Source organism: Acanthopagrus latus, chromosome 23 (genome assembly GCF_904848185.1).
Source record: "Acanthopagrus latus isolate v.2019 chromosome 23, fAcaLat1.1, whole genome shotgun sequence".
NCBI lineage: Eukaryota > Metazoa > Chordata > Actinopteri > Spariformes > Sparidae > Acanthopagrus > Acanthopagrus latus.
This window is the reverse complement of record NC_051061.1, coordinates 7,097,015-7,115,957: the sequence shown is the minus strand read 5'-3', so window position 1 is coordinate 7,115,957 and position 18,943 is coordinate 7,097,015. Positions and strand designations below refer to the sequence as shown.

General features: G+C 44.0%; 1 protein-coding gene across 1 annotated transcript; it reads right to left on the bottom strand.

Annotated features, from left to right (window-relative positions):
* Positions 1–319: 319 nt before the first annotated feature.
* Positions 320–18,560, bottom strand: LOC119013292 (myosin-16-like). Its single transcript, XM_037087676.1, has 45 exons — positions 18,127–18,560; positions 17,765–18,041; positions 17,514–17,657; positions 16,490–16,646; positions 16,030–16,057; positions 15,803–15,911; positions 15,579–15,671; positions 15,417–15,480; positions 15,183–15,281; positions 13,980–14,083; positions 13,631–13,769; positions 13,401–13,502; positions 13,097–13,263; positions 12,839–13,009; positions 12,504–12,680; positions 12,016–12,201; positions 11,076–11,163; positions 10,821–10,938; positions 10,505–10,625; positions 10,001–10,137; positions 9,772–9,853; positions 9,506–9,679; positions 9,029–9,109; positions 8,574–8,720; positions 8,358–8,462; positions 8,181–8,267; positions 7,942–8,087; positions 7,634–7,724; positions 6,648–6,704; positions 6,260–6,346; positions 5,913–6,158; positions 5,708–5,825; positions 5,466–5,593; positions 4,960–5,156; positions 4,693–4,825; positions 4,369–4,585; positions 4,151–4,287; positions 3,892–3,995; positions 2,633–2,825; positions 2,335–2,538; positions 2,070–2,195; positions 1,804–1,974; positions 1,516–1,716; positions 982–1,143; positions 320–811 (listed from the first exon to the last, which is right to left on the bottom strand). Exons 2-45 carry the CDS (start codon positions 17,972–17,974, stop codon positions 773–775), a joined length of 5,847 nt encoding a protein of 1,948 aa, XP_036943571.1. The 5' UTR covers positions 17,975–18,041; positions 18,127–18,560; the 3' UTR covers positions 320–772.
* Between the last annotated feature and the right edge of the window lie 383 nt (positions 18,561–18,943).

Sequence of the window (18,943 nt, the reverse complement as noted above, 5' to 3'; positions counted from 1 at the left end):
TCGTGTAGAGAGGCCTTGTGTCAGAATCTAGCTGTGATGTCTTAATTGCATCAGTTAATATTATGCATGCATGGTGTACATTAAATAAAACTGATGCAACCAAATGATCACAAACCTCAGGTGTTTTTTCCACAGGCCCTTAACGGGGTTTCTGTTCATAGTTATATCGTTGCCGGTGTCAGCTGAGGGCCGGGTGTGTCGGGTACATGGTAGAGGTGTCCGCTTGATGTACGGTACGCCAGACTTCTCTTCCTCACACAAACAAAAGCTAAAGAGATGAACGTATGTGTTCCATGAAGAATTCCACAGACCCTCCAGCTCATTTGCTTGAACTTTATTAAGACTTTTGCAGCGGACCGCCACACAAACACACACACACACACACACACACAATCACTTTTAACACACAGGTGGGAGCGACACACGCAGGTGGGCTCTCTGTCGTTGATGTGAGGGCACAGCTTCGCTCGCTCCTCCCTCCGGCGCAAAGACACCAACTGAGACCAGACAAGGCGCAGACACACACATTAAACACACTGTCTCACACAAGACTGTCCACACGTGCAGCACATTCAAGGCACACTGACAATAAGACGTACGTGGCGTGTAGGCGGAAATCGACTAGCGCAGGTTAAGTGACTCACCCTAAGACTATATTGATTAAGACTATTGGTGATGTTAAAGACTTGTTTAATTATTTAAGACTTTCGAAGGATCCGTCTGGGCCTCTTTAAGACTTTCTGTCTGGGTGCCTGACCCCACACTTCCTCAGTCAGGCGTCCTTCGGAGGGCTGGACGGGTGTGTGTCACTCTGCGTGAAGACAAAGACACACTGAGCAATGTTGTGTGTGTCAAAGATGATAATCTGAGTTAGATGAATTGTTTAAATTGCCCACCTGCAAGCGATGTGTGTGTGTGTGTGTGTGTGTGTGTCTCTTTCCCCCTCTACTCGTCCTGTCCTCCGCCAGCAGGCTTGCTGACCTGGACGATCTCCACCGAGGTGAAGCCCTTGGTGGCGGAGGCTCTGTTCCTCATCCGCATCTTATTCAAGGTCATTTCCGCCACCTCTGCACGCTCCTCAGCATCGTCCAGTTCATGGATAGTCTTCCGGTATTTGGACAGGCTGGTGTTGGCTTGCTCCTCCTGCAGAGACACAAGAGGTTCATTTTAGTAAGAAGAAAAAAAACAAGTCGCTCTTTAATTTGTCTGCTTCTGAGGAATTAAAGGAAAGTGTCCTATTTTTTTTTTTATTGACACATTTTTTAATATTCTAGGCTCTAATGGCATCCAAGACTCATAATTAAAAGTGGCACATTTTAAAGGTACTGTTCGGCATTTTAGGAAATATTCTTATGGACCTTCTACCGGACAGTTAGATGAAAAGGGTTTCTATGGGATTGATCATTTGGGAGTGGGTTAGTACACAACTCAACAAGATATATTACGATGGCCCAGTTATAGGCACAGAAATGTTGATATTCTATCTTTAAATCCAGCATCACCAGTCCTACTCACAGCGTCCTCTATCTGCCGTTTGTAGGATTTGAGCTTGTTCTGGAGTTTCTCCACCAGCTCCTGCATGCGCTGATTGGTCTTGTGGTCCTCCTCCGTCTGGAAGACCAGCTCCTTGAGTCGTCGCTCTCCCTTGCGGAGGTTTTTCACCGTCTCCATGTGGCGCTTCTGCTCCTGGTCCAGCTCATTCTCCACCTCCCTGATCTAGAAGCAACGAAAGTGAAGAATCAACACAATGTGTGATTGAGACCTGGTTCCTGGTGAGACCCATCAACCAGCCCAACTCTTCACCCTGTTCTCCAGTTTCTGGATGGTGCGTTTCCCGGCCTTCAGAGCCTGCTGCTCGGCCTCCTCCAGCTTCAGAGTGAGGTCTCTGAGGTTCTGCTCCTGGTTCTTCTTGATCTTTTCCAGGTGGGAGCTCCGGTCCTGCTCCTGGCGAAGCTCCTCACACAGTCGCGTCGCCTGGAGGAAGACACATTTGTCCATTCATTGACAAAACAGCAATCTGTGTCATGCATTTTATCCCTGTGCACTATCATTTGTAAGTTCTCACTTACATCAGTCACAGCCTTTTTGGCTCTCTCGTCCACAGAGCGGAACTCTGAGATCAGCTCTTCGTGCTCACTGGACAGTTGGGTGAGGTCGGCCTCCAGTTTTCTCTTCAGGATGGTCAGACTTTGGTTCTAGATTAAGAGAAATTGAATAAAGAAAAGAAAAGACAGCAGCAAGAAGTAACACTAAATTAAGATCATGAATTAAGAATCAAGAAAAATGGGATTGTAAAATGAAAAACATTTATTCATGGTTGTCTCTGCCACGCACCTGCATGTTGAACTCACTGAGCCTCTCTGTGGTGTCGACCAGTTCCTGCTCGATCTGTTTCCGGGCCCTCTCGGACGCCTCCAGGCCTCCTCTCAGCTCCTCCATCTCTCCCTGCATGAGGCACAGCCGTCTCTCCTGGAGGCTGTACTTCTCCCTCAGCTCGTCGTGCTGACGGGCGTCCTCGTCCATCTGCACCTGCAGATCCTGGGTGAGAGACGGGGGAGGGAGCGGATTACCGCTGTGGCGTTTACAAACCACATGGATTTTTTTTAAGCACTTCCTCAAACAAATCTCCTACTTTGATCTGCTGCTGCAGCTTCTTCAGGGTTTTGACCAGCTCAGCGTTGTTCCTGTTGGAGTGCTCCAGCTGAATCTCCATCTCGTTCAGGTCTCCCTCCATCTTCTTCTTCATCCTCACAGCCTCGGCACGACCTTTGGCCTCTGCCTCCAGGCTGGCCTGCAGCGACTCCACTGCACGCACGTGGTTCTTCCTGGAGGAACGGCACAGGTGAGGGACGAGTTAATAATGAAACAAAGTTCAAGCTGCGTGGTGGAACAGGTACAACTTGTACACTTGCGAATCTGTAGTTAATCAGTGATTTAACGGTTTACTTAAGGGGCGGTAGGAAAGTTATTGTTGGGATTGGAAAAAGGGGAATTTTAGTTTTTTATCTTTTTTTGTAGGATTTGTATGAAAGGACAGCTGTTACCTTCCACATGCCCCAGATCTGTATTTGATTTAAGCCTTTTCTAGCAGATGTACTGCAAAGAAAATGTTTAATAGTTAAATCAAGTCCATGCACAGTGTTTGCGCCCGGGATGTATTTTGCCATATGAAGAGGACACAAATTATTGTGTTTATCCAGGCTCCATGCTCTAGTATATAGTAGGACTGGTATGTAAATTTTTAGAAACAGTAAATGTGGATCTTTACTGCTTGGAGGATGATGTTTCTCTTTTAAAGTTTTTGACAGGGTTGATGTAAACAAAAGCTGGTTGGATGTTGAGAATCCTGAATGTCAGACAGCAACAGTGTTTGAGATAAAATGCCAGTCAAGTTCGTCAAAGCAATTGACAGTTTATCACTCCATTTTCAATCAATGTATGTTTAACCACTACACTTCATTAATAAATTCAGGAGCCTTTTCATCACTTTCCTTAAGCGACTGGCATTTTTATGTTCTGAATAAGTGATTGATGAATGGAAGGAGGGAAAAACATCCAACATGGCTGTTTCCATCATATCATGACTGCCTCAATTACATTTTCTTGCATTTACATATTAAACTTGAAATCAGGGTTGAGCTGAGACATTTAATGTTAGTCTCAGTTATTAATAACCTTGGCGAGGGCCTTGATGTTTTAAGAAATCAAACATAAGGCTCCCATCCCCACTCCAGTAATTTGTACACAGTCACTAAACTCATGATAAAATCTTTACTTTCTTATAAGATCCTGAAACTTAAAAAAGTTCATGTTTAACTGTTTTCTGTGTTGTTGATGGGCTTTGTAATGTCCATCTGTTGTCTATTCATGTGTGTACGCTCCTTCTCTAACCTTGTGACCTCAAACTCTTCCTCCTTCTCGTGGATTCTGCGGTCGATGTCGGCCTTGACCTGAGCGAGCTCCAGCTGTACACGTACCAGTCTACCTTCCTCCACCTAGAGACACACACACACACACACACACACACACACACATCTTGACAACTGGAATATAGACAAAAGTACTGTGGGCAGAAGCAAATGTCCCATGTTTCTCATATTGTCATGCGGTCAGATTTCACACATGCGTGGGGCTTTTTTTTTCGTCGTACCTCCAGCGAAGCCTCGGCCTCCTCCAGAGCCAGCTGCAGCTCCTCCTTCTCCACCTCCAGTTTCTTCCTTGCCTTCTGCAGCTCGTGGACGCTGCGGCCTCCTTCCCCGAGCTGGTCCACCAACTCCCTGATCTCCTCTGCGTGGGGGGAGAGAGCTCAGTATTATCATCCTCCTTTTAGGATATCATCCCCTCCTTCACACAGCAGTTCGAGGCTACCTGAGAGGGTTTTGTTCTCCTTGCGGACGGTCTCTATGTGATCCTGGCTCTCCTCGTACAGCGTCTTCAGCTTGTAGAGCTCCGTCATGTAGGAGCGGCTCTCCTTCTGGCTGTTGTCCAGTTCCAGTTGCAGCTCCTCGTTCTTCTGGCTCCATTCGGCCGCCAGCTTGTCGAAAACTCGTTGCTTCTTATCCAGAGCTGCTGCAGCGGCGTTGGACTGGAGAAAACAAACGCAGACCGTAATACATATTAATGTCCCTTTTGTTATCTTAATATCACTGTTGCATTCATTTATGTGTCTGCATGTGTGTGTTGGTGTGTTACCCTCTCCAGGTCTATGGTGAGGTCCTCCACCTCCCCCTGCAGCCTCTGCTTGACCTTCTCCAAGCTGGCAGCTCTGGCCTGGGCCGCCTCTGCTGCCTCCTCGGCCTCCTGGAGACGCACTGCAAGTTTGCGCCTGGAGAAGAGTGGGTGGACGGAGAGAAAGAGATTGAAAAAAGTATTTTGACAACCTCCATGTTTCATTCATGAACAACACAGACATAAAACACTTTTGGCTCTGCTGTATTCGTCTCGCTCTGTACCACCTACTTGGTCTCCTCCAGCTCCTCAGTGCGGTGGATGGCGTCCGTCTCGTACTTGCTTCTCCAGGAGGTGACGTCAGCGTTGAGCTTGGACACAAGGCGCTGCAGCTCCCCGCGGCCTTCAGATTCCTCCTCCAGCTGCTCTTTGAGCAGCGAGAGGTCATGGCGGGCATTGGCCAGGGACACCACTGCTGCGTTACGACCCTGCAGAGGAGAGGAAGAGTAATTTTATGTGCAAGTTTTAAAGGCAGCAAAAAGAAAACTTCAGAGACTAAAAGAATACAAACAGTCAGCTAAAGATCAGAAAAAGTCTTGAAACTGAAAGCTTAGTCGGTGTGCCCATAGGCAAGGCACCTAGTCTCACTCCTGTGGCCTAAGTAGGAGGCTCTCACTTGGGACACATTCCCTTAAGGTCAAATGAAATAGTGTGTGTGTGTGTGTGTGTGTGTGTGTGTGTGTGTGTGTGTGTGTGTGTGTGTGTGTGTGTGTGTGTGTGTGTGTGGTGACCCGTACCTTGTTCTCCTCGTCCAACTGCCGCTTGAGCTCATCGATCTGCAAGGTGAGGGAGGTCTTCAGCCTGGTCGCCTGGGTCAGCTTACTCTGCGTGTCCTCCAGCTCCCTGCTCAGGTCATTGTTCTCCGCTACACACACACACACACACACACACGCAGGAACAAAGGAGCAAACTGTCAATAAACCAGAAAACACACACACAAAGACACAGTGTGTGTGAGCATCCATGTCTGTGTCCTCACCAGTCAGGTGGATTTTGGTGGTGCTGAGCTCCGTCTGAGTGCGCTCCATCTCCGCCAGGCGAGCGTTGGCCTCCCCCAGGTTGTCCTCCAGCTTGTGGGCGTGGGCTTCAGAGTTCATCTGCACTCAAAAGCAGGATTTCGTATCGGTCATGAGTCACGTCTGATGTGTTATCATAGTGTTAATCACTCAAGATTTAGTCTGCACCTTCGCTTTCTGTATGGTCTCCATGGTGACGTTGAGATCTTCGATCTCCGCCCTCATGCTCTGCTTGTCCTTCTCCAGTTTCACCTTCAGCCTGGTCAGGTTCTCCAGCTGCTCCCCCAGCTCCGCCATCGCATCTGAGTGCTTCTTCCTCAGCGCTGCCGCGGTGGCCTCTGATTGGAGCGCCGCCTCCTCCAGCTCCCGCCTCAGCTTCAGCAGGTCCGTCTCCCGCTTCCTGTTCTGCTCAATCTGAACCGGTCAACCACAGACAGAGTTGTACTTTAAGGTTTTCTGACCAAAACAAAAATGGTCAAAGTTGAGGTTGATCGACAGGTGTCGGTCACACTCACCTGGGCGACTGTGGCTCCTCCTGCCTCTTCCAGTCTATCACTGAGGTCCTCAAGATCTCGTGATAGCTCCGCCCTCTGCTTCTCCACCTGTCGATTAAAGAATAATCACCAGCTATTTTGTTAATTGATTAATCATTTCCATTATTCTTGTTTCAGTTTGTTAAATATAAAGATTTGCAGCTTTTCTTTGTCCTTTTATGATACGAGATGAACAGTGTTTCTGTTTTGGACTGTTGGTTGTGAAAAAAAAAATTGAAGCCGTCACTTTGTGGTGAGCATTGTTCACAATTTTTTGACATTTTACAGACTAAACTAAAATAATCAGCAGTTTCTTCCCTAACTACAGTGGCTACTGTTTAAACAAGGTCATTATAGACTAGAGCTGTACCTTGGCTCTCATGGCTCGTTCTGCTTCCAGCTCCTCCTCCAGCTCCTCGATGCGGGCCTGAGAAGAACCACACAAACAAAAATAAACTCCCATCTTTAAAAACAGATATCTATTATTCTCATTTATTTCTTCCACTCCTCATCTTCACTCGAATTCCAAATCTCAAATTCAACCTTAAATTCAAACACTGTCTTCTTTTCCCCACACAGTCATCTGTTATCTCACATTTACACCCCATCATCCTTTCGTTTTTTTAACCTTACGCAACATTCGTCACCTGACATTTAACGCTGCTCAATAATTGCCAGGCTCACTGCACTGAATTCACCGATATCAGGAGCCCAACACATTCTATTTCAAAATTAACACTTATATAATCAAGACAACTATAGAAATATTATCCACCCTTGTTCTTAGCTCCAAAATAAAAATTGTTTTGTAACTGGGAATAGTAACGAGAATCATACCACAACAGTCTGGAACACACAACGAACTGAGCTAACTAGCTAACAGCCACTACAGTTAGCAGGAGTTAGCTGTTACTGTGTAGTGACATGCTGCCCATATATTTTGAGTATGAATTTGACAAGTGGGTGATTCTTACATATTGAACCTTTAAGCAGCTATCTTTAGTTTATTAGCAAGCTAATTTACTAATAAGAACTAAATGTCATTAGTCCCTAACAAATGTATATTTGACTTGATAGTGTTGCTATAAGCAAAGTCATGGGGGTCATAGAAGTCGTTAGCATTCATCCTCTGGGGAGCATGAATGTCAGTTGCCGAGATATTTCAGTCCGGACTTAAGTGGCTGCAGGCATGGCTGAAAATAACTACACAATGTAGCATAAATATGCAAACATCTACACACGCTGGGGCTGGTCTGGGGCTCTTAATTGCTCTGTACATAGCTAGCTGACCTAACTGATCATCACATCTTAAACCACAGAAGAAGACACAAAATCGGCAAGTGTAGTCGTTTGTACCTGGTGCTCTTTGAGCTTGCGGCTGAGCATGGAGCTGAGAGACTGTTCGTCCTCCAGCTTCGAGTTCATGTTGTTGATCTCAAAGTCTCTCCTGGATGAACACACACGCACACACACACACAAACAAACACACACGCGCACATACAGCAGAAGGGGATCATTAAGTATGAAAGAGAGTGAGGAACACACACAGATGTATCTTCTACTGTAGTGTATTAGTTTGTTTTGTTTGTTATGAGAAGTTATGAGAAGTGTGTGTGTGTGTGTGTGTGTGTGTGTGTGTGTGTGTGTGTGTGTGTGTCCCTCACTTCTTGATGACTTCCTCCAGGTCGAGCTTAGCATTCTCCATCTCATTCAGGTTCTCTATGGTCATCTTCAGGTCCCCCTCTGCCTTCCTTCTCGCTTTCTCCACCTCCGCCCTGATCCTCTTCTCCTGCTCCCAGCTGTCCTCCAGCTACACACACACCCACACATACAAATATTCGGTATATTCAGCCTAACTTGATAATCGAAAATCTTAAGGTCAAGCAGGCCTTTCTGCTTGTACCTCATTCACTTGGTTGTTGAGCTTGCTGTTGGTCTTGGTCAGATGGTTCACTTTGTCCTCTTCTGTTTGCAGATCCTCCAGAGTTTTCTGATTAAATTATAAAATTACATAGTTTATGTTTATGCATGTTGTTGTGTGTGCATGTCCACCTACACACACACGTGCCTATTTGTTTACCTGTTGCAGTTCCTCCAGAGCTCTTCTTTCCTTCTGCAGTTTGCCGATTTGGTCATCTCTCTGACTCAGGTCGCCTGTCAGAGTTCGTACCTTGAAGTCCAGGCCCTAAACACACCATTAAACAGAACTCAGTGGCAAAAGCCTACATCTAATATTCTGTTTTTCTGAAACAAAATAAACAATTTCTCTACTCCTCATCCTCCTCCTCCTCTCTACCTGTTTCTCTTTCTCAGTCCTGGCCAGTGTGGACTCCAGAGACTCCAGGTCTCTCTTCAGCTCAGTCAGTTCCCCCTCCAGCTGCCTCCTCTGGCCGTGGAGGGAGGCTGTGTTGCCTTCTTCTTCCTCCAGGCGCTCACGTAGATCCTAAATTCAGTTATTTTAGACACAGGACAGTTTTTCCAGCTGTTTCTAGGCCTCAAAGTCCTTTAAATCAAATTTCACAAATATCACAGATTGGTAATAAGATTATCTGCATTAACATTATTCATATATAATATATATATATATATATATATATATATATATATATATATATATATATATATATATATATATATATATATAGAGAGAGAGAGAGAGAGAGAGAGAGAGAGAGAGAGAGAGAGAGAGAAAGAGAGAGAGAGATAGATAGATATATAGATAGATATGGTTTATCTTTAATCATCTATTACCTGCAATGATTCCTCCAGCTGGACCTTTTGGTGCATCAGTTGGGTGGCGCGCTCCTCAGCATCACTCAGTGTGTCTTGCTCCTGTGGAAAGACAAGCAGATTAAGCGTGTATATGTGAGTGTTAACTATACTGGTGTAATGACCGAGGAAAGATGTATCAACAGCTCTGGCTTCAGAATATGTATATATTTATGAGCCATTTGTCAACCCAAATGACCCCAAAATGTATGTGCTGTTTAAAGAATGTATGGGCTTTTCAAAGATTTTTATTTTTTTTTCAGAATAACTGAACCAAAGCACCATTAACGGGACTGGAATGTAATGTTACTAGAAGAGTAAGAAGAGAGACACATTTCTATCTTCCTTTATATGAAACTATATCAAATGAACAAGAAAACAGAGGATTTAAAATATTATATAACAATTATTCACACAAGCATCAGCTGACGAAACTATGCGTAGATGACATAAACTTACTGCAGCCAATGCCAAGGAAAGATCTTTCTTCTCCTGTGAAAGGGTGGCCATCTTCCCCTCCAGATTTTTGATTTTACCCTCCAGCTCTTTGACTTTCTCCACAGCCGCCCTCAGCTCCTCTTCCTTCGCCTTGAAGATCTCCTCCTGACGGGCAACCATCAGCAGGGGCTTCACCTGCAGGAGCCGAGGCAGGAAATATGATGATGGTGGTGAGAGAGATGGTGATAACATATCATTTGACATGAGATTAAAATTCAGCATTTTACCTTGTTGTAGAGTTTCCACCACCCCCAGTAGCGTAATTGAAGGAATTTCCTCACGTTGCGTTGGATGGCCATCAGCGCAATTCTGCATCACACACACATAAATATGGACACATTATTATTGCTTACAAGCATTCATTGAACACAGCATCTCTGTGACCCAGCTGTCATAACGGAGAACACATTTTGTGTATACACACACACACACACACACACACACACATACACTTACCGTCTGTCCACCATCTTCTTAAACTCGATCCTCATCAGAGTTCCCCTGAGTTGAGCCTGCAGCATGGTGATGATCTTCACCAGCCGCTCGTCACGCATGTCCTCCAGCTTCGCCAGGATGCCTGCACGGAAAAACACCTGCCGAGGAAAACACAAATATAATTTTGTGCGCAACTGAGTTTGTTTTATATAAGTTACATGTAGGGATGTAATATATTGGCAAACTCTGTTTGCAATGTACTGTACAATATGTCAAGTATATTTTGCCATTTTTCAACTAAAATACCAATTACTGTCTCATTAAATGTCTTATAAACATAATCACAAATGTGGAAAAGGAAATGTATGAAATGTGATATAAGAAGACATTGGCATATACTGACATATATGTGGAGTCTTTACACATACAGTATCTAAATTCTAATATATAAAATCTTATTTTATTTGTGCAATAAGAGGTATTATTTAATTATTGTGTCTTAGGCCAATCATAACAACGGTGTACCTTGGTGTGGCCGATGCGGTACTCCATATTATCCAGGCCAACTGAACTCAGGAGCAACTCAGAGGCCTTCCTGCTGTCAACGAATCCCTTAGGGATGACGTTGGGGTTGAGGATGTAGTACCTACGAAACATCAGGAAGAGGAGGAGAATGAGACAATGGAATGATGAAAATCAAAACATAAGGGCAGTCAGATAATAAGAAGAGGGATGAAACGTAAGAGTTATAAGGGGGGGAAGAGGACCATAAAGATCATGGAAATGATAATGTTGATAAATAACATAAAAATATAGACATCGGAAGAAAATGGAGTCAGACCTTTGTTTGAATTCTGGGTACTGTAGTCTGTTGGGGAATCCTTTCCTGCAGATACGGATCCCCTCCAGCACGCCGTTACATGCTAACTGGTGCAGGATCAGATGGTTATCTGTCACACCTTTATGACATGAAAGACAGACAAATGTGATAATTATCAGCATCATACAGTTCCAAAACCTTCCTTGACAGAGTGAACTCATTTTTGCAACTTGAGATAGAGTAGATGGAATAAAAACAGTGGCTTCACTCACTGACCTGACTTCTTGAACTCGTTGGGCACGATGCAGCGGACAAAGTGAGGAGCAGTGCTTCGCAGAGTGCTCATCAGCTTATTCAGTTGTTCCTGTTGTGCATAAATAATGTAATTATTCATACCTGAGGTAATGAACATATTGTGAGTATTGAAGTATTTTTAAATGAAGGCATTTTGTATGTCTTTGCACTTTTAAGCTAATATATATTTACATACACAATATTCTATAAGTATGTATATTTTCCCTACACTTTGATTGACTGGGGACTCCGCCCTGAAAGTTGCTCTTTAAACTTTATGATGAGTTACGGCTGACAGACTAATTCAAAGATTTTTGACATTTTGGTAAATATGCTTATCCATTTTCTGGTGAAGAATTAGATATGAGGATCAATACCACTCTCACGTCTGTCTGCTAAACATGAGGCTATGGGTAGCATCTGATTAGCTTATCTTAGCATAAAGACTGGGTCAGTCCAAAGATAAAGAAGTCTGCCCACCAGCACTTCTAAAGCTCATAAATGATACAATCTGAACAAAAGTAAGTGTAATGTCATTTCATAATTTATGAGGGATTTAGCAAGAGAATAGCTGTTTCCCCATCTCCAGCTTTTATCTTACGCTAAGCTAAGCTAACCGGCTACTGACTGTAGCTTCATATCTAACTCTCAGCAAAAGAAACTGCGTTATATAATGATGAACATGATACGGAAGTATGTCACACTACTCCTTTAGATATTGTTATTATTATTATTTGATAATATAATAACACATGATATCATATTACATATACATGATATAAGTGTGCTGTTACAGTTCTTTTAGTTCTCTCACTGAGACAGGAATCAGCCACTCATTAGTTTCGGCATTTCAGGCATGAAGTTGTGTGTGTTCGCCCGCACACAACGGGTGAAAGCATCCCTGTGTGGCTGCGTGACGTACTCTGTAGAAGTTGGAGACGGTTTGAAAGGAGGACCCTTTCTTTTGTTTCTTGGCTCCCCCGGCAGCCTCCTCCTCTTTGAAGAGCAGAGCCAGCAGAGGCAGGGAGGACTTCTGGAAGAGTCCCACCACCGTCTCATTCAGGGGGTCTTTGTTCTTCTCCAGCCAGCCAGTGATGTTGTAGCCCACCTGTGAGAGGCACAAGCTGCTTAACTGCACCCATGTACACACCTTGCTTTACATTCAGAGATAGGACTTACTTTGTTGGCAGAGGTAAAGAAGATTTTACACATAACTGCAGACAATGTGAGGAAAGAAATTTACAGTTTTTTTCAGCTAAAACACAAACAAGGTCTTGTAATTAAGTGAAGCTGATACACACAAACCTATGTTATTATTTTTTATGTTTGATTGTGCTTTATATTCCCATCTCTATCTTAGTGTTTGTGTATTTTCCAGCCACTAACGCTGTCATGTCAAATGCTACTCACGGTGCCGGCATAGTGCACAAGTTCAAAGTGGGCCTCGGGTCCTCTCTTCCCCCCTTTTGGCTTGAGGAAGTTGGAGGACTTGCCCAGGTGGTTGTCAAACAGTGCTGCCTTGAAGGTCGCGTCTGTCGCCTTTGGAAACACACACTGCTCCTCCAGGATGGAGAAAATGCCCATAGGCTACAGAGGAGACAGAGATAAGGAAGCAGAAATACAAAAATTCAATGTGAGTGACTCTTGAGTACGTGTGTCGCTCTGTGTGTGTGTGTGTGTGTGTGTGTGTGTGTGTGTGTGTGTGTGTGTGTGTGTGTGTGTGTGTGTGTGTGTGTGTGCGTTACCCTCTCCAGCAGGTCGATGCAGGCCTGCAGGTCCAGGCCGAAGTCAATGAAGACCCAGTCGATACCCTCCTTCTTGTACTCTTCCTGCTCCAGCACAAACATGTGGTGGTTGAAGAACTGCTGCAGCTTCTCATTAGTGAAGTTGATGCACAGCTGCTCAAAGCTGTTGAGCTGGAGGTGAAAGGCAGAGCTGGATCTCAGCGCGATGAGATATCATGAGATCATGATCATAACTCACCCAGCGAATCGTCATCTCACCTCAAAGATCTCAAACCCGGCGATGTCCAGCACTCCTATGAAGTACTGCCGCTGCATCTTGGTGTCCAGGGTCCGATTGATGCGGGTCACCATCCACTTGAACATGCGGTCGTAGATGGCCTTCGCCAGAGCTCCGATGGAGTACACACACTGGTCCTGGTTCTGACCTGACAATTCAAATTCAAATATTTGAATGGTGGACGAGTGCAACGCCTAACCTGGTTGAACAGTCTTTGTTTACAAGAACAGCAATTGATGGGATAATTAATTATCTTAATTATCTGAATAATGTCTTTTTGAATACCTTTGGTCACAAACTCGTTGCCAACCTTGACCCTGGGGCGTGTTATGCCCTTCTGCAGCTCTCCAGAGTTGATGGCCATGAGGTGGGCGACTTTGTCAGCCACTTTAAGAAGGGTTAGGGTTAGATGGAAGTTGATGAAAGGGAAAAAAAACATAAAATAGAGTTTGAAATACATGAGCTGTGACACCAGAATAAGAGAGACAGAGACAGAGAGAGGTGGACTTTGATACCCTCAGTAGTATCCACATCAGCCTGCTCCTCTCTGGGTTTCTGTTTGAACTTCAAGTTGCCAAAGTGCATTATGCCTCCAGTCAGCTTGTACACGCTCATCTTCTCCTCGGGGGTGAAGCCCAGGACATCAAAGGCTTCCTGTGGATACAGCAGCATGGAGAGAGTCAGACAGAGAGGACAGAGACCAGAGCTGCAGCACCGCACACAGAGAAGCAACAGCACCATCAACTGGCCGATGCAGTCATAGATTTTTTTTTTCCTTTGGATATGCAAAGCAGTGATTCTGTCTTTGTTGCTGATTTTAAATGAGAGCAAAGCATCAGTAAGAGAGAAAGGCTATGGACTCACATCAGTGAGCATCAGTTCCTCCCCGTCGTCCATGTTGTCCACCACAGTGACTCCCTGACTCACCCACACATACTGTTTGGGGTCTGGGCTCAGCAGCAGAGCCTCTGAAAGACATAGATACACACATAATCAAAAAAAAAACAATGATTAATTGTTACTTTGGAAGAAAACTCCACTGTTTAACACTGTATGTTATGGTATGTATATTACAAACAAGACATGTTTCAAATGTCTTAAACTACATTCATTTCAACTGGATATTACCTTTGTTTACTCTTTTCTCACACAATTGAACTGTTAACATTTAGGTGAAGTTTCCATTCATACAACTAATGGCAGAAGTTTCTACTTGCCTCCTTTAAGTTAACAATTTCAACTGTTTAACCAGTATTAGCTATAATCCACCACCTCAGGCTTTTTCATTAATGTTAGACAAGTTTTATCTAGCTACTTTGGCCATACCCACTAGTTTTAGCTAGCTCCTTCAGATTTAATCCACTACTTTGAGCTAACTAGGGTTAACATCATTGTGTTAGCTGTGGCTAAGCTAATTTCAGCTAATTTATTTCATCCATCCAAACTATTTCAACTCTGTATCCATAACTTTTAGCTAAGTAGCTAGTTCAACAGTTTAAATGTGCTTTATTTCAACCATTTATCTACTTTTAGCAAACTGTTTAAACATCTGTGCTCGTTTCCTAACTAACTACTTCGGCTAGGCTACTCTCAGTCTTGATGTGTTGTGTTCAGGTGTAACAGCTGACATAAAATATGTTTTGTTTTTTAACCTCTGTTTCTTCAAACGAGCTGAAACTCAGCACTCTTTCCACATTCATCCTGGCAACTGCAGAACCCTGGGCTACCAGCACCGCTGGCTAGAGTGCTGTATGCTGTTGACTCTAGGTTTAATATTTAAGAATAAACTTCTAGAAACACAGTCTTCTCGAACCTGTATGTGACCAGACTCTTAAACAACACTACCCTTCTCACCATCCACTGACATCCATGGAAACGTGTGTCATTGTAAGCTGTTCATTGTAAAATGTCCTTTTTCCCCAGATGTGGAGGAAATGGAGGGCAAATATTAGCATTCATAAATTGGATGGTAAAACAGTAAGGTGTCAACAGCAGTAAGGTGATACAGATCAGTAGCTCACTATATCTCCATATCAGCTGATGTCATTGCAGCAATATCTGTCTCACCCATGAGCTCTGGCTTCCTCCCAGACAGGAGTTGGTAGAAGATATGGTATCCTCTCTCAGCAGCCTGCTGGGAAATCACTCTTGATTTCTCTAGAAGATCTGATGCATGCACACACAAACACACACACACACACACACACACACACACACACACACCACAATGACAATATTTGTATTTGATGAAGAAAAATGGTATTATGAATTTGTACAAAGTAATAAAAGAAAAGCACTCACAGCTCTCGATGTCAGCACCAGCCAGCTTAGCCGTGGGCCCAAAATGGATGCGGATGAACTTTCCCTGAAATGACACATAGGCTACATATTATTCTCACAAGTGTGTTTATTCCATTTTTATTTCATGATGTTAAAAAAAATTTGCTATTTATGTGTCCCTACAAAGCGCGAGGAGTTGTTGTTCCTGATGGTCTTGGCGTTGCCAAATGCCTCTAGCACCGGGTTAGCCTGAATGATCTGGTCCTCCAGGGAGCCCTGAGAGAAGAGAAGAGAAGAGAAGAGAAGAGAAGAGAAGAGAAGAGAAGAGAAGAGAAGAGAAGAGAAGAGAAGTATATATGATTTTCTAAGACAAGAAAAGCAACTTATAAAATCATGTCCGTACATACACACACACTTGCCTTGGAGTCTGAGGTTTTGCTCCCAGTGGCTCCAACATTGGCAAAGTACTGAATGACTTTTTTAGTGTTTTCAGTCTTGCCTGCACCAGATTCTCCACTGAAGGAGAAACAACAATGAGGAATTAATTCTAGTGAGACTTGCAGGATACACTGAGTCCCTTTGTTAAAAAATTTTAAAAAATTAAAAAACAAAAGAGAAGAAAACATGTCCTTACGTGATCAGCATAGACTGGTTCTCATGCTCTGTGTTGATGGGACATAAAGAGGGCAGGAGTGAAACAGAGAGCGTGTGAGAGACAAGAATAATTACTGCTGATTTTCCCTCTGAGCAGATCAGAGGACTGCTGATGTTTTCTGTCAGCAGTCCTAACAACGCAGACAGCTGTCAGCTCTCCCCTGATGCCATATAATGGCTTCAAATATTTTTCTACTCCCTGAACAAATCATCACACACCACACTGATTACATACTTCCAGCAACTGCCCCACTCCCATTTTCCACATAATGACTTTCGAGCAACTCTCAAGGGGGGTCATCCCGAATCACCGCATGCCACATGCATGCTTACCTCTCCTCATCGCTGGCTCTACCTCCCTCCCCTCTCCGAACAATGGCCTACAGTATGTCTGATAGAAATGTTTCACCCTCCACACCGTGCCCTTGCCCTCTCCTCACCCATCAGCATGTCGTGGTAGGCGTTGTCAGAGATGGAGAAGAGGTGAGGGGGAGCTTCGTTGCGTTTCTTCCCCTTGTACACCTGAGCCACCTTGGCCCCGTAGATGGGCAGCCATTTGTATGGGTTGATCGTCACGCAGAAGAGGCCCGAGTAGGTCTGTAAGAGGAAAGGAACATGTGAAGAAGTTTTAAAGGCTGCATCAGGATGGAATGGTTGACAAGATTGGTAATGTGAGCTTTAAAATGCTAATGAGAAGTCTGGCGCTACTGTGGAAAAAGCCCACAATTTGATGTATATATTTATATGTGTATAAGTTAAATACAGCCGAGGAGTTGTTGTGCAAAAAAAGTGATATGTGTGTTTTTGTTGCATCCATTTTCCACACTTCATTGCTTCTATTAGTAATTGCCTACAATGTAAATTCGGACAAAGGAACAAATCATTTTAAGTTGTTAAACTTTTTTTTTTTTTAAACTCCTGCAACTTAAAGTATACGTTACTTTGTTATTCTGAGGTTATTATTCTGGCTTCCTGCCTTTTTTAAGGTTATATTTCAAGATTTATGATTCACAGAATGCCCTTTAAAAGGGGATACCACTGATTTAGTCTTTCACTTCATAGTTTTTGGGGATTTGTAAGAGACAGATAACAAAAAAAATGTGGTCAAAATTGAAGCAGCCTGAGCCAATCCTACGTTGGTTCCTACATTTCCCATAATGCAACCAACAGTGTCTTTTTATTAGACCCACCCTTCTTGGTAAACCCCTTTATATTTTAAACTTTAAGCCTCAGTTTTGCAACTCTCCCTTCTCTTACAAAATATAAAGTCTCCTAGGCGAACCCCAATGACATCATTATGACATCATCAGGGTTGTGTTCTAAGGCTTGGCAAATCTTCTCAAGAGCTACAGAAGATATTATACAACTGATTTAACAGCTGTCCTTAAGGTGTGATATAAACAAGGTCTTGAGGAAGTTTTTGCAGTGCTGTGAGGTCCTCACTGTTAATTAACGGAGGCTTACATAGATCCTCATGCTGACGTAGCGGCTACGCAGGTTTTCCAAGACGCTGGCCTCGTTGAGGAAGGTGAGGTTGGCCATGTCGCTGGCCTGGTAGAACTTCGGAGGGTTCATCTGCTGAACATCATCCATCCTCACGGTCACAGTCTGATCAAAAAGTGGGATAATCACTCAATCAGTTCATCTACATGAATTTCACTTAATAAAAATGTGTGTATGCAAAAAAAAACACTTAGCTTCAGTGTTACTCTTACAGTGTTCTTGGTGGTCTTGACTGTGACTTTGTCCCCATCTTCAGACTGAATCTCCCCAGCGACGAAAGCCTCCTTCTCGTCTTTGATCCAGCAGGAGCGCTTGATGTCATATGGTTTATTCATAGCATCCAGGCGCTCCTTCTCTGAGGGAACCAGGAACGGCATGGGGTCCACATTATCCCCGCACTCCCCTTTATACGCACCCGGCATGGCTGCTGCTGCTGCCACCAGCGAACACTGACCAGCTCACTCACCTTCTGGCTGCTGCAAAGAGAGGCTAACCAAAGGAGAGACAGCAGAAATTCAGAAGAAGGACGTTGGCCATTAGTTAATAAGATCCAACATTTGACTGAAATGCTCACCGATGCAGTAGGCGGAGGTACGCTCAGGAGGAATACGGGTGTTTGAGATGAGGCCATGCCGTTTTATATCAAACCGTCTCCTCCCTGATATGGTCACAACTCTAAAATCAGCCATCACCCCAAGGCCTCATCCCTCTGATCTGCCTGGCGGCACGGGACCTGGGAATTCTTCAATCTTCCGCCGTCCATTTAAGGTTTCCGTGGAAAAATGCCATCACAGGCTGAAACCATCTCCTCGCCCCATCGCTCGAAAATAGATAGATATTCCTCATCCCTCCGGCCTTCCACACCTCGATTTCCATCCCTGTCCCTGTATATGACAGGGTGTGCAAGTCACGTCTCAAAAACGTAAATAGATCGACAGATTGCTGAGGCTTGAGTTTGGTTTCAGGCCACAAATGAAGGAGTTTGGCTCAAGTAACAGACATGATGAGAAGAAAAAAACCCTGTTTCTCTGCTTTTAGCATCACCGTCTTCTCATCTTAACCAGTGCAGCCTCAGTCTTGCTTTCTCATGACTGAAGCAGCTGTTGCTCCTGTTTCCCAAAGGGAGCTCCAATAGATACAGACTGACGTTAATCACACTCTCAGGAGAGTCTGTGGTTGGACTCCATCTGAAAATCTGAAAGCTCTCCAAAGAAATATCGATGTAGTTTGAGATAAATTCTGACATTCGTCTTTTTGAATTTTCTGGTGTTTCACCAATTCTCAGGGGCAAAGATGTTTGAGCTCTCTCACTGTTTCTCCTCTTTCCTTCTTCTTACGGACTCATGTAATTTCCCCCCTCTCCCGTTTTTATTTCCACTTTGTCTATCAAA